We start from the raw sequence: 12,748 nt of genomic DNA, 5'->3' as shown, positions 1-12,748 counted from the left end.
AATGTCCTCTTTCTCCGTGTAGTTATGGAGGCAACAAATAACGTCTCTGGGAGGATCGCCCGGGCCACCGCTGTATCTTAGCGCCCTGTGTGCGCGATCGAACTTAATGGGTTTCCTACCGGGGTCCACCGGGAGACCAAGGATCATCAAGAAGAGCTTATTCAATAGCCCCTGGAGGTCTTCAGAGCGTTCACCTTCAGGCAAACCCCGCACCCGGATGTTTGATCTGCGGCCGCGGTTGTCGAGATCTTCCAGACGGTAGAATAAATCGGCCAGTTTAGCGGAGTAAAAGTGATCAAGGTGAGTAAGCCGGTGATCCACTTCCCGCGCCCTAGTCTCGGTATCCGTGAGCCTCGTGTCCAGGCGCGCCATGTCAGTGCGTAAGGCCGTGTGCTTCACCTCCGAGACAAGGAGGCTGAAGTCATCTTTCGTGGGGAGGGAAGAGAAAATGCGCCGCCAGTCCCTGGAGGTAGGGTCCGGAGAACCATCCGGGCACTGTCTGGAGGCGCGTGGGGGTCGGCGCCATGTTGGGTTCAGAGGCCTGGGACTGTAAGAGAGCCGGAGTATGAAAGTACTCCCTCAAAGATGGAGGTTGAGGTCTGGTACTGGGTCCCAGAGTTGTCGGGTCCACAGGAACCCTCTTGGTTCTGCCCATAGGGGGAGTATAAAGGTGCTTTCGCCGATTTTATAGAGCGGGTGGTACGGAGCTACAGGGTTATGTGGCCATCTTCCTCACCAGGCCAGCCACGCCCCCCGTAACTAAAAGATCTTAAAAGTTCTGTCACCTCCACACTGCGTTGATTATGAAGGCGCAAACTTGACATTAAAGAGGCAGAGGTTAGGGATCAAACACAGATCAAATATGTTTTGCTGCAACTTGTCAACCGATTGTTCAGTGGAAATGTTATCCTTCCATTTGTTTCCCTTTTATCCCTTTTTCTATTTGTCGAATCCCCTTAGTCACCCTTATCTTTTATTTTGTCTTCCCCATCATTTCTCTCCTGAAAACAATAAAAATGTATTTACCTAAAGAGGCAGAGGAAGTGTTAAAAGCACAGGTAATGGGCCCTTTTCTATTCCAGTATGACTTCGCCCCAGTGCACAAAGCATGGTCCATAAAGACATGATTGGATCAATTTGGCATGGAAGAACTTGACTGGCCCGCACAGAGCTCTGACCTCAACCTCCATTGAACACCTTTGTAATGAACTGGAACGGAGATTGTGAGCCAGGCCTTCTTTTTCAAAAGCAGTGTCTGCCCTCACAAATGCTATAACTGGATGAATGTACAAAAATTCCCAGAGAAACACAAACATTTTGTGGAAAGCCTTCCCAGAAGGGTGGAATCTGTTATAGCTGCAAAAGGGATGAGGGGCAACTACATATTAATGTCTATGTATTAAGAATGCAATTTCATTAAAGTTCCTGTGGGTGTAAGTCAAACATCCCAATACTTTTGTCCATCTAGGTTATATATATTCAACATAGTTTTCCATGATAGGTGCTTTAAAAGCCTTTTGCATATTTTCTTTTGAACAGTTAGTATTTTACTATGTTTTTATATTGTTTATTGCACATTAACGTAACAAACACTGCAGGCATTTACTTTTTATTGTTATTACTAAATATACTGATTACACACACAGAATAACTTATTCTCTAAAGTGATCTCATCATTCACAACTGTAGGCAAGTGCATGCTGAAATAAAGACAGCTTCCCTATTTTTAGTAATTAACAGAGCCAGAAATACATGAAGGGATATTAGAAGTACATTAATAAATAAAGGAATCTACCTTCTTCCCCATGTACTTTTCCATCATAATTATTAATAAGTTCCTCAATAAAAGTTTCATCCTCCTCTTTCACCTCATCTCCCATGTAGGGTATGTTGCATAGGACAGTCTCATCTTCCACCTATGCAAGAAACAAAATGCAGTTTTCTTATTGCTGGATTTGAGCTTGATATTACTACAGTAATCACCATTATAATAATAAAACCACAAAGAGAAATCCCAATGAAAAAACGAACTGGAGGGGCTAAAATTAACATGCGAGGATGACCATTATACAACCAGGCCCGGACTGGCCATCGGGCACACCGGGCATTTGCCCGGTGGGCCGGGCGGACCAAGGCTGGATTGACGTAGGGGCCGATGGAGCTGCAGCACCGGGCCCCTACCTTAAAATAGGCCCAGTCAGGACTGGACTGACTGGGCCTATGCAGCCTCTACGGCTGCATTAAAAGCAGGGCATAAGGGGCACCTGCCCCTTAAGCCCGCAGCAACTGCGACCGGGTCCGCCACTCTAGGGAGCCGGGCAGCCCCAACCAGGGCCGGCTTTAGGGGTGCGCGGCCGCACAGGGCTTAAATTAAAACATCTGTGTTTTTTTTTTTTTTTTTTTTGTTTACTTTATTTAACATCCTTCATGTTAAATAATTTGTTTAACTTTATTTAACATGGAGGATGTTAAATAAAGTTAAAAAAAAAAAAAAAAAGCCAATTGCAAGCCCTCCCGGACCAACATCCTCAGATGTAAAATCAATTAGATCCACAATCTCTGTATCCGGTTGTGGTGTAAAGTCACATAGCTCTGGTATCGGATCTGGATTAGCTGCCCAGTATCCCTCTGACTCAGGGATCCCTGAAATCCCGGATGTCCTCAATCCGCCACTCCGCTGTACTTCCGAAGTCCGGATCCTCCTGAAGACTATCCCATAATAATCCGGGGCCACCAAAGTCATAGCCCTCTGGAGAACATTCTTTCGCAGTTCCCCAATATGCTTGTTCTGTATACCATTGCAGAGCCCTATAGTGATTTTCCAGCTCCACCTCCTGTTGGACCAGCTTGTCCAACAGCCCTCTGCCATAGTGATCGTCGAACCAGTTGCCTCAGATTCTGGTATTGTGCTGTAGGCAGGGCAGTGGTGTAGCATGAGAGGATGACCCGCAGTAGCCCCTGGAATTCTGATAGCACATCCATGTCCTTGTCAAGGCGACCGAAGTCTGCCGTCCTATCAGTCAATCCCAGTAGAAAGTAAGTGTCCCTCAGACTAGGAAGCAATCCCACCGCTGCCACCAATGTAACGGAGCTGGCTAGTCCGACCGACTACCTCTGCTGTCTTGTGCTCCCTTAGCCTGGGACACCACACGTTCCCTGGTTCCCCAGTCACTAGCCGAGACTCAGTGTAGGGTAAAACCAAACGAAGACTGACTTATCTCTCACACACAGGGCTGGATATATCCAGCGAAACACACATTTACATAAAAACAAGATATTGGGATACAAACCGCCCGCTTAATCTGCCTCCCAGAGACAACAGGGGCAGTAACGGGATTAACAATACAACGGGGGGGGGGGTTGGGGGAGAGACCGATTTACACAACATAATAATGCACCATGGGGTGGAGGAGTCTGATATTAAATTAAGACAGTGGCAGTCACTCCCTGGTTGCAGATCCTGGCTGTCTGCCGGAGATAATCCCCCCAGCCAGTGATGAGATGATACTGCTGGGGGTAGCCACAGAAGCCTTTACAAACCCAGGGCCCATAGTCAATAGGGAGGAGGCTGGCAGTCAGGCCTCTCCAGTGGTCCCAGTGATGGAGGCTTCCGTCACAGGCTTTATGAAGGAAATGTAAGGAGTAGGAAGGTAAATGTCATAAATTAAAATTAATTCTGTGGTTTTGTCACATTCTACCACAGATTTCAGCTTTCATGAGGTGAACCTTTAAAATAAATAACACCCCAAATATTACAACTGGCACACACAAAGCACAAGTGAAACTGGAATTAATAAGGTTAGCTGATGGAAACAGCTCCCTTTAAATTAACATACCATGAAGTTTTGCTGCAAGGGAGACCATGAGTACATGATGGGAACTAGAGCCACAGTGTTCAGAGACCTCATGTATATACTCTGGAAAGGAAAACCAGGAAATGTACTTTCCATAGTGCACTGTGGAGACAAAAATAAAGCATAAGTGGTAATAATTTAGTAAATCAAATTAGATGAAAGAAAAAAATAATCTCACTGACTAAACTAAAAAGGCGTGCTTTCATATGTGCAATAAAAATGTTTTGTCTTGGTGCAAACATCTTAGTGAATTAAAATATGTCAAGTATTTTCATTTTCATATAGCAGACCCTTTCAGTTAAATATATCTTCTCAGTCTATCAATGTTCTACAGGTTATTACACTGTGTCTCCCTGTCACTGTTTGATGGCACTCTGCAGGACACCCTGAGAAATTGTACCCAACAATATGTATAATCCATACCCTTCACACACAGTAAAGGCAGCATATGAATTCTAGAAATGGTCAAAGGGGCAACTCTAAGCATGCCATAATGGTTGACATTTGCAAGAGTTCACTCTGAGCCCTGCTGCTTAGGCAGAAAGCACTGATAGGGCAACCCCCCCATGTCTGTGCATTGATTCAGATACAAGTTAAAAAAACAAAAAAAAACTGGTGTATTTAAGAGCACTGACCATTTCACTGTGATAGGGGTGTCATGATTAACTCATATAATGTACTGGATGCATGGAAGGGTAACCCAGCAGAGGTGGTTAGTTTCTTTGTTTAAGCATTCAATGAGTTAATCTGAGGTTGATTTAATGTGTTTCTTTGTGAATGCCCTCTGTGTCTGTTCTGGCTAGAGGTGTCATCTTCCCAAAGGACCCCTGTGGTGATTCATGGCCTAACAGATAAGGACCCTGAGTTATAGGAATTCCATTCCTATCTTAAGTGGGGGGGTTTCCATCACCTTTACCCCACCATAACTTATTGGCACATCAAAGATGGGACCCAATTCTTGGGGATGGTGTCATATAATCGGTCATGTGGTCAGAGGGGTGTTTTCTTGAAACAGAATCTGATTTAGGGACAATGCAGCGACCGGAAAGCAGAACTCCATGATATACTCTGATCGGAACAACATCATAAGGAACCATCTGGACTTAAGGAGTTCCCACAGGCCTGCTTATTGGAGAAACTCGTGAGTGAGGGTCCTGTGTTTAAGTCCCATTGTTTTTAAGAACTGTTTGCTGTTTTATTTTTCTTTTGTATGTCTTGTTTTTTGTAATTCTGGCACTGTGTAATCTTTGTCTTTTTGTTATTAAAATATTCAAAATCTAAGTCTGTCTTTGGGCTCTAGTATCGATATCCACAAACCCGAAGAGAGGATAACACGTTACCATATTGTTATTGAGTTCTACAGGATATATATATATATGTTGGTTGCCCAGGGTGGGTTGATATATATATAGAGATAAAGGTTCTTATTCGGATTTCTCACGAATCCGGTATCAAAATTGTGAGTGGTGGCAGACTACCTGGGGGGATACAGGCAGGATTTGGGGGTTAATTTGGTATAACTGATGTCTTGTTAAGGGGTGAAGTTAGTAAATCCAGAGGCCTGCCCATGCCCTCCACACAGTCACGGCTTGGCAAGTAGTCCTGACCGTGACAAACTTGTTGGCAGCTAGGTGGGATATCTAGAGTTTTTTAGTGCTATTTGTATTGCCCGGTTTGGTGATTTTAGTACTAGAAGAAATTACATGGGTTTTGTGTAATTTCCCAAAGACATTACTCAGTGCCTAATTACAGACATACAGTGCAAAACAGTTTGTTCCTCTCCTTTTTATTTTTCTCTACCATACTGCATTATGGAGGCATATCGACGACAGCCAAAAGAATCTCTGGAGCTGGTTTGTCAAGAAAGGAATATACAAATTTTTGGCAAAAGCAAAGAGCAGCTGATTTTGGATCTCCTGGCACATGATAAACTCTGTGCAGAGCAGGCCATTGGAGCAGATGTGATTTTGGAACAGCCTGTGGATCAAGGATGTTTTCCTGATAAAGTTAACGCCTTGAGTGTAATGGACTCTGAGTTACAAGCGGCACTAAAAGATCTGGGGAGCGTGGAACCTCAGCTAAAGTTCAACCTGATTCTGCAGTACAAGGAGAGAGAGAGGGAGGCTGCTGAGAGAGCTGCGGAGCGGGCAGCTGCTGAACGAGAAGCTGAGCGGAGGTACCAGCTGGAAGTTCTACGGTTAAAGCAATATAGTCCGTCTTCCCAAAGCATTGTTAACGGAGATGGATATGCTAACCGACCTCGCCTGGAACACTTTCCAATGCTGGAAAAGGACACTGACTTGGATGTGTTTTTGAGAGGATTTGAGAAAGTGTGCCGGCAGTACCAGCTGCCCAAGGAAGAGTGGGGAAAGTATTTAACCCCACGTCTGAAGGGGAAAGCCCTGGATGTGTTTGCTTCCTTACCAATGGAAGTTGACCAGGACTATGAGGCCATAAAATCTGCCTTGTTAAAAAGTTTTAACCTCACCCCTGAATTCTACAGGAAAAAGTTTCGAGAGATGCAGCAAACTACATCGGACAGTTGTACCGAATATGCGGGACAACTTCGGACTGTTTTCCGGCAATGGACTGGAGGCCTACAAGTTACTACATATGAGGCCCTGGAGGATCTGATGATTTTAGAGCAGTTCCTGAGGACATGAAGTCTGGAGGCCCAAGAGTGGATTCTGGACAGAAAACCTAAGACCACGGCAGAGGCGGCAGATCTGGCTAATGATTATACCAACAACCGTACTCCAACAACCAAGCGGGTACAAGCATCACAAGGACCATCTACTTGGAAAAGAGCAGCCTACCAGCCACCAACTCCTAAGCCAGCCGGGAGATTATCACCAACACCTTTCCTAGCCAACAGAGCAGGGGCCACATCGGGCCAGGGGGATACCCGCCGGTGTTATCGGTGTAACCAGATTGGGCACTTGAGTGCCACCTGCCCTTCTAAGAGACCATCTCCACAGACAAATGGAAATGGAGGTACAGCTGGGGGAGCTGCACCTGTTTTATTTGTGGCTAGACCAAAGGAGGCACAAGGAGACAATTTGCAGTGTGTAACAGTTGAGGAACACCCAGCTGTCTTGTTTGTTTCCAGGGTTCAGGGGAATGAAGATGAGAACCTACAAAGAGTGACTGTAGGTGACCGTGTGACTATGGGACTCAGGGACACGGGGGCTGCTTGCACTCTGGTGCGGCCTGAGATGGTAAAATTGGAGGATCTTATCCCTGGGAAGACCATGTCCATCCATGGAATTGGCGGGGTGCGCCCTGCAGTGCCAGTGGCACGTGTGTACCTTGATTGGGGTGTGGGCAAGGGTTTGCGGGAGGTGGGGATATCCGAGGATATTCCTGTTAATGTTTTGCTGGGCAAGGATCTGGGTCGACTTGTTTGCCAGTATGCACCAGTTGAGGAAACCTGCAAACCTGGAGGGCTGGTAGAGAGCCCTGTCCAACCTAAGGTACTGTCTGAAACTTTGGGAGTAGTGGGTAACAGGGAGGGAGCCCAGAAGGTAGAGGTATGCCTGTCTGAACCAGCACCCAGGATACTGTCTCCTTAAGAGATGGAGGGGGGTGTGCACCAAGGGACCACACCTAGCGAGCAAGCTCTAGGGGAAAAGTGTGGTTTGACCTTTGGAGGGGCAGAGTTTCAGGAACAGGGAGTCTGTGGTGGCTCTTCTGGTTCAATGCCCCCTGATATGGAAAAGCATAGTGTTACTACGGGTGATCAGGTAGCCAAGGGATTTGGGCATGCTGGGGATACTTCTGTCAATGTGCCTTCAGAAGTTGTATGCCCTGAAGGTATTATTCCTGGAAAACTAAAGGGGACTGGGGATGTGTGCCCAACCGTGCCTACAGCACCTGAGTACTTAGATCTGGGTGCAGGAAAAAGTATGCATGATGTAGGGGTGTCTGAGGATATTCCTGTTAATCAATTTTCTCAAAGGGAAAACAAGGGATATATGGAATGTGATGTTTCTGTGAATCAACAGCCAAAACTCAGTTGTAATGCTCCACAGGAAATCCTTACTTTAACCCTTAAAGTGCTGGAGAAGCAGGAAGGGGATAGTTTTTCCACTGTGCCTAAGACTCCTAAAGCTGTAAAGTCTGGAGATAAGGAGGAGGGGGAGGAAAATTCACACCTTGTTATCCCTTTTGTGTGTTCACTGAGTGGGCAGTGTGAGGGACAGAATATTTCCCCTGTAGCTGTAGTGGCATACCAGCAAGATGCTGGGGCAACAGCTACAGAGGATAATATAGAATGGGTTGATGAAAAGACAGCTACATTTACCAGTCAGCGAGAAACCCCTCGCCCTGTGGGTGTAGGTGAAGCCAAGAGCCTGGGATCCACACCGGATGCCCAGGACAATGGACACCCGTTTGCTGTCTTGCTTGGGAATGGGCAGCGTTTAGCAATCCTAAGCAGGGCAGAGAAACAAATGGATGGGGCCTTAAAACATCCAAGTAATTTATCGCCAAAGGAAGAGGTTTATTCAAGGGTTGGCAGAGAGTGCTTAGCTATGGTGTGTGCTTTGCAGGAGTTACAGCCATGCTTGTATGGTTGTGACTTCACTGTTATAATCTATCACAACCCTTCTCTTCAGGCGGATAGAGTAGATGGGAAGTTTAGCAAGTTGCTCAGATGGAGTCTGGTGCTACAGCAGTATTGTTCTACTGGCTGGTGTGACAAGTCAGCTTCTATGGGAACGCTGACTATTTGTCTTGTCAGGGGGAGACTAGAATTTAGGCAGACATAGTAGATCAGCGTGTGCTGACCTCCTCTGTCCACCATCTTAAAGGGGGAGGTGTCATGATTAACTCATATAATGTAGTGGATGCATGGAAGGGTAACCCAGCAGAGGTGGTTAGTTTCTTTGTTTAAGCATTCAATGAGTTAATCTGAGGTTGATTTAATGTGTTTCTTTGTGAATGCCCTCTGTGTCTGTTCTGGCTAGAGGTGTCATCTTCCCAAAGGACCCCTGTGGTGATTCATGGCCTAACAGATAAGGACCCTGAGTTATAGGAATTCCATTCCTATTTTAAGTGGGGGGGTTTCCATCACCTTTACCCCACCATAACTTATTGGCACATCAAAGATGGGACCCAATTCTTGGGGATGGTGTCATATAATCGGTCATGTGGTCAGAGGGGTGTTTTCTTGAAACAGAATCTGATTTAGGGACAATGCAGCGACCGAAAAGCAGAACTCCATGATATACTCTGATCGGAACAACATCATAAGGAACCATCTGAACTTAAGGAGTTCCCACAGGCCTGCTTATTGGAGAAACTCATGAGTGAGGGTCCTGTGTTTAAGTCCCATTGTTTTTAAGAACTGTTTGCTGTTTTATTTTTCTTTTGTATGTCTTGTTTTTTGTAATTCTGGCACTGTGTAATCTTTGTCTTTTTGTTATTAAAATATTCAAAATCTAAGTCTGTCTTTGGGCTCTAGTATCGATATCCACAAACCCGAAGAGAGGATAACACGTTACCATATTGTTATTGAGTTCTACAGGATATATATATATGTTGGCTGCCCAGGGTGGGTTGATATATATATAGAGATAAAGGTTCTTATTCGGATTTCTCACGAATCCGGTATCAAAATCGTGAGTGGTGGCAGACTACCTGGGGGGATACAGGCAGGATTTGGGGGTTAATTTGGTATAACTGATGCCTTGTTAAGGGGTGAAGTTAGTAAATCCAGAGGCCTGGTGCTATTAACCCCTTCATGCCCATGCCCTCCACACAGTCACGGCTTGGCAAGTAGTCCTGACCGTGACAAGGGGATTAATGTTAGACAAACAAGTTTTTCTTTATTGAGGACAGTAACCACAATTTGGGCATATTAATATTTTTCATAGGGCTATAAGATTAAATATGGAGGCATAAGAGTCAAAAGGACACCTAATACCTCCCTCTGTTCCCAAAATTAACCCATATATGCACAATTATGTTTGGCTTGTGCAGTATACTTTTAAGTGAATTAAATGTGGCAAAGCACACTTTTTAAACACAAATTACCTATTCCAGTGAACAGCATTTTTGATTCTTAAAGCACATGTATTGAGGAACTGAGACCAAATAAAAATAAAAAGGTTTGCTTGTGATTGTACTTATTAGCCATAGGGTATTGAAGACAAATAGCACACTTTCCTAGTCGATCAATAAAATAATAAAAAAGACAAACAAACCAGGCACATCACTACAAAAAAAAAAAAAAAAAAAAGATACAATTTGCATTTCCGCTTAAATAGAAAAACAGAAAGGTTTACCTTTTTTAAAAAAGGGTGTCCATGTGAAGGCTTCATCACTGGAACCGGTTGCACCTTTAGCTTCTGCCAATCTTCATTTAAAAGCTTTATCCTTTCCTGAACTTTTGAGAAATTTTCTATATACTGAGTCTGACAAAAAGTATTAAAATCACACGTAAGCAAGAGAAATCCTTTTGAGTTTAATACATTTAAACTGAGATTTTGTTTCTTCTGAGGGATCAAATAAAGGAGTATTTTACTTAGTTGATGTCCATATTTAAATTAGCAGCATTTAATGTGCTAATTTTACCAGAAGATGACATTCCCCAATATATTCTTTCCTAGCAGTCCTCCCCGCCAAGGCACACTAGCCTGCTAGATGGGAAATAGACCATCTAGTGCAAAGAAGTGAAGCCTTGTGACAGTACAGCATATTTCACACATAGATAAGAAGGCATATATGAACCAATTGTTTAATCTAGTCTACTTTTTGAACCACTTCATACTTGTTTCACAAGAACTCTAAAGTGCATAGGGAGGATTCTGGAAGTGTATTATTCACAATCATGTAAAATACATAAAATTCACTTATTTAGACACCTTGAATGATGTACAATGATGTGTAAAAAATAAAATAACTATTTTTGAATTTCACATAATATTTAAAAAAAAGCTTTCAGCAAAAAAAAATTTAGACCAGGGTTTTAAACCTCCATTAACACCTTTAAATCTAAGGTTCTTGCTCCCTTGTGGCCACCACCATATTTATACTCCCTTTCAGTCTGGATACATTCTGTCAAAAAAAAAAAAAAAAAAGTTAGGCTAGGTTTCCACTTGGGTTTTTGTCCTGCGTTTTTTTCTTGATGAAAAACGCCAGGAAAAACGCCAAGAAAACTGCCACTGCATTTACCTGCGTTTTGGCGTTTTTTCTGGCGTTTTAGCCTTTCTGTGGAAATTGCTTTTTTTTGACCTTAGGCAGTTTTTCCAGCCTTTACAAGTTAGAAGTTTCACCCAGCTAAAAGGGATTAGGATAAATGGCAAGTATCTGCCCTCTCCTGATGTCATTTACTTGGTAGACCCTTTTGTCTCTTTTCTGTGGTTTGTAAGGCATGCTTTATTCCGAATGTCTGCTCCTCTGGGAAGATTGGCCCCAAATGATGGTGCAAATTGTTTGCTGTTGCTTTTGGCACGCAGGATCCAGTTGATGCGTTGGGTATGTTTGTTTGTAATGGCATGTTTGTTCCAAATGGTGTAAAATTCAATATGAACCAGTCCAGGACTTTGTTTTGTGTGAAACTGTTTGTTTTCAGCCTATTTCTCGTAGGACACACAGATACTGGGTCCATCCTCTGTATTGTAACTGTGGAAAAAACGCCATAAAAAACGCCAAGGCAATAAACCCACATGGCTTTTTCATGGCGTTTTTTCTCTCCCATAGACTTCATTGGAGAAAAACGCCAAGATTTCTTGCAAAAAACGCCAGAGTGTCAACATGCTGTGATTTTGAAAAACTGCCACAGAGCCCAAAAAAGCAGAAAAACGCCAAAGAGGACTGAAAAAACGCCAAACAGAAAAACGCCAAGTGGAAATGGCATTTTGCGATTTCCTATTGAAGAACAGCTAACATCTGGCTGCAGCCGTTTTTTACTAAAAAAACGCCAGGTGGCGCTATTGGCGTTTTTATGGGCGTTTTTAGCAAAAAAAAAACCAAGTGGAAATCTAGCCTTAGACTTACGTTGAATTAAGTTACACAAGACCAAAGCAAAGACTACCTTACCAACCAGTTAATCATAAAAAAACACCTAGTAAACTTACCGTGGCTGCTGAATTTGCCTGAAAACGTTTTAGCTGCTGAAGACGCATAAATTCTAAACGAACTCGCTTTTTCCAGCATATCAAACTCTTTGTGTACTGCGGATTGGGAGGGTCCATTGTGCTAAGTAAAAAAAATAGACACCACAAGGGGATGAATGATACTGTCCAACACAAAATATCTGCCTCGTAATGAGGCAGACCAAGTAGAACCAATCAAAACAGTTCAATAAACTTTGGCTTTGTGATGTGACTCTCTCACAGATAGGAAAAATAAAAGCCAGATCGCTCTCCTGCCCATGTCACTACCAGGAAGCTCCGTGGTCACTAAAATTCTTGTTTCCCCAAGTCCCCTATCATTCTTCTTCAGGTTCCAGGGAGATGTGACCATCTTCAACGGCCTTTATTTAACAGTTTTCCTCACTGTCTCCCTTGCTGCATCATTGATCCTGCCATGTATCCCTAGTTGCAGTTGGGTTATTTGATTGGTTCCTGGCCATATGCTTGAACTGTGGCTTTTATGTTTTGTACTGCATCTTTTGGTACCTTGTTTGGGCATAACTGGTTTTTATAGTTACCCAGTTTGGACCTTAATACTGCTTCTGCTTTGCCTTTGCCGTAAGTCCAAGAGCAATTTTGCTATTTTTTTCTAAATGTTAGTTTAGCCATTATTCCCCTTCCATGTAAATAGTGTAATTTAGAATGATAATGTCACGGAAGCCTCTGTGCCATGGGCTCCTGGAGTGGACTGAGTGCCAGCCTCCTTACTACAGACTATGGGCCCTGGTAAGGAGTGCCACGTTATCCAAGTCATAA

The 12,748-nt window shown here is 43.7% G+C and overlaps 1 protein-coding gene across 3 annotated transcripts in view; it reads right to left on the bottom strand.

Moving 5' to 3' along the window:
• Positions 1 to 12,748, bottom strand: part of EZH1 (enhancer of zeste 1 polycomb repressive complex 2 subunit) — a 114,805-nt gene that overhangs the window by 84,844 nt on the left and 17,213 nt on the right. For all 3 annotated transcript variants that reach the window (XM_053454211.1, XM_053454210.1, XM_053454209.1), the window contains 4 exons: positions 11,936 to 12,056; positions 10,142 to 10,270; positions 3,837 to 3,956; positions 1,796 to 1,916 (listed from right to left, as the gene is read on the bottom strand). In XM_053454211.1, coding sequence (XP_053310186.1) covers positions 1,796 to 1,916; positions 3,837 to 3,956; positions 10,142 to 10,270; positions 11,936 to 12,056 — 491 coding nt within the window. The remainder of the gene's footprint in view (positions 1 to 1,795; positions 1,917 to 3,836; positions 3,957 to 10,141; positions 10,271 to 11,935; positions 12,057 to 12,748) is intronic.

Source organism: Spea bombifrons, chromosome 13 (genome assembly GCF_027358695.1).
Source record: "Spea bombifrons isolate aSpeBom1 chromosome 13, aSpeBom1.2.pri, whole genome shotgun sequence".
Taxonomy (NCBI): Eukaryota; Metazoa; Chordata; class Amphibia; order Anura; family Pelobatidae; genus Spea; species Spea bombifrons.
Note: the sequence above shows the minus strand (reverse complement) of the source record. Positions and strands in the feature narration are given on the sequence as shown.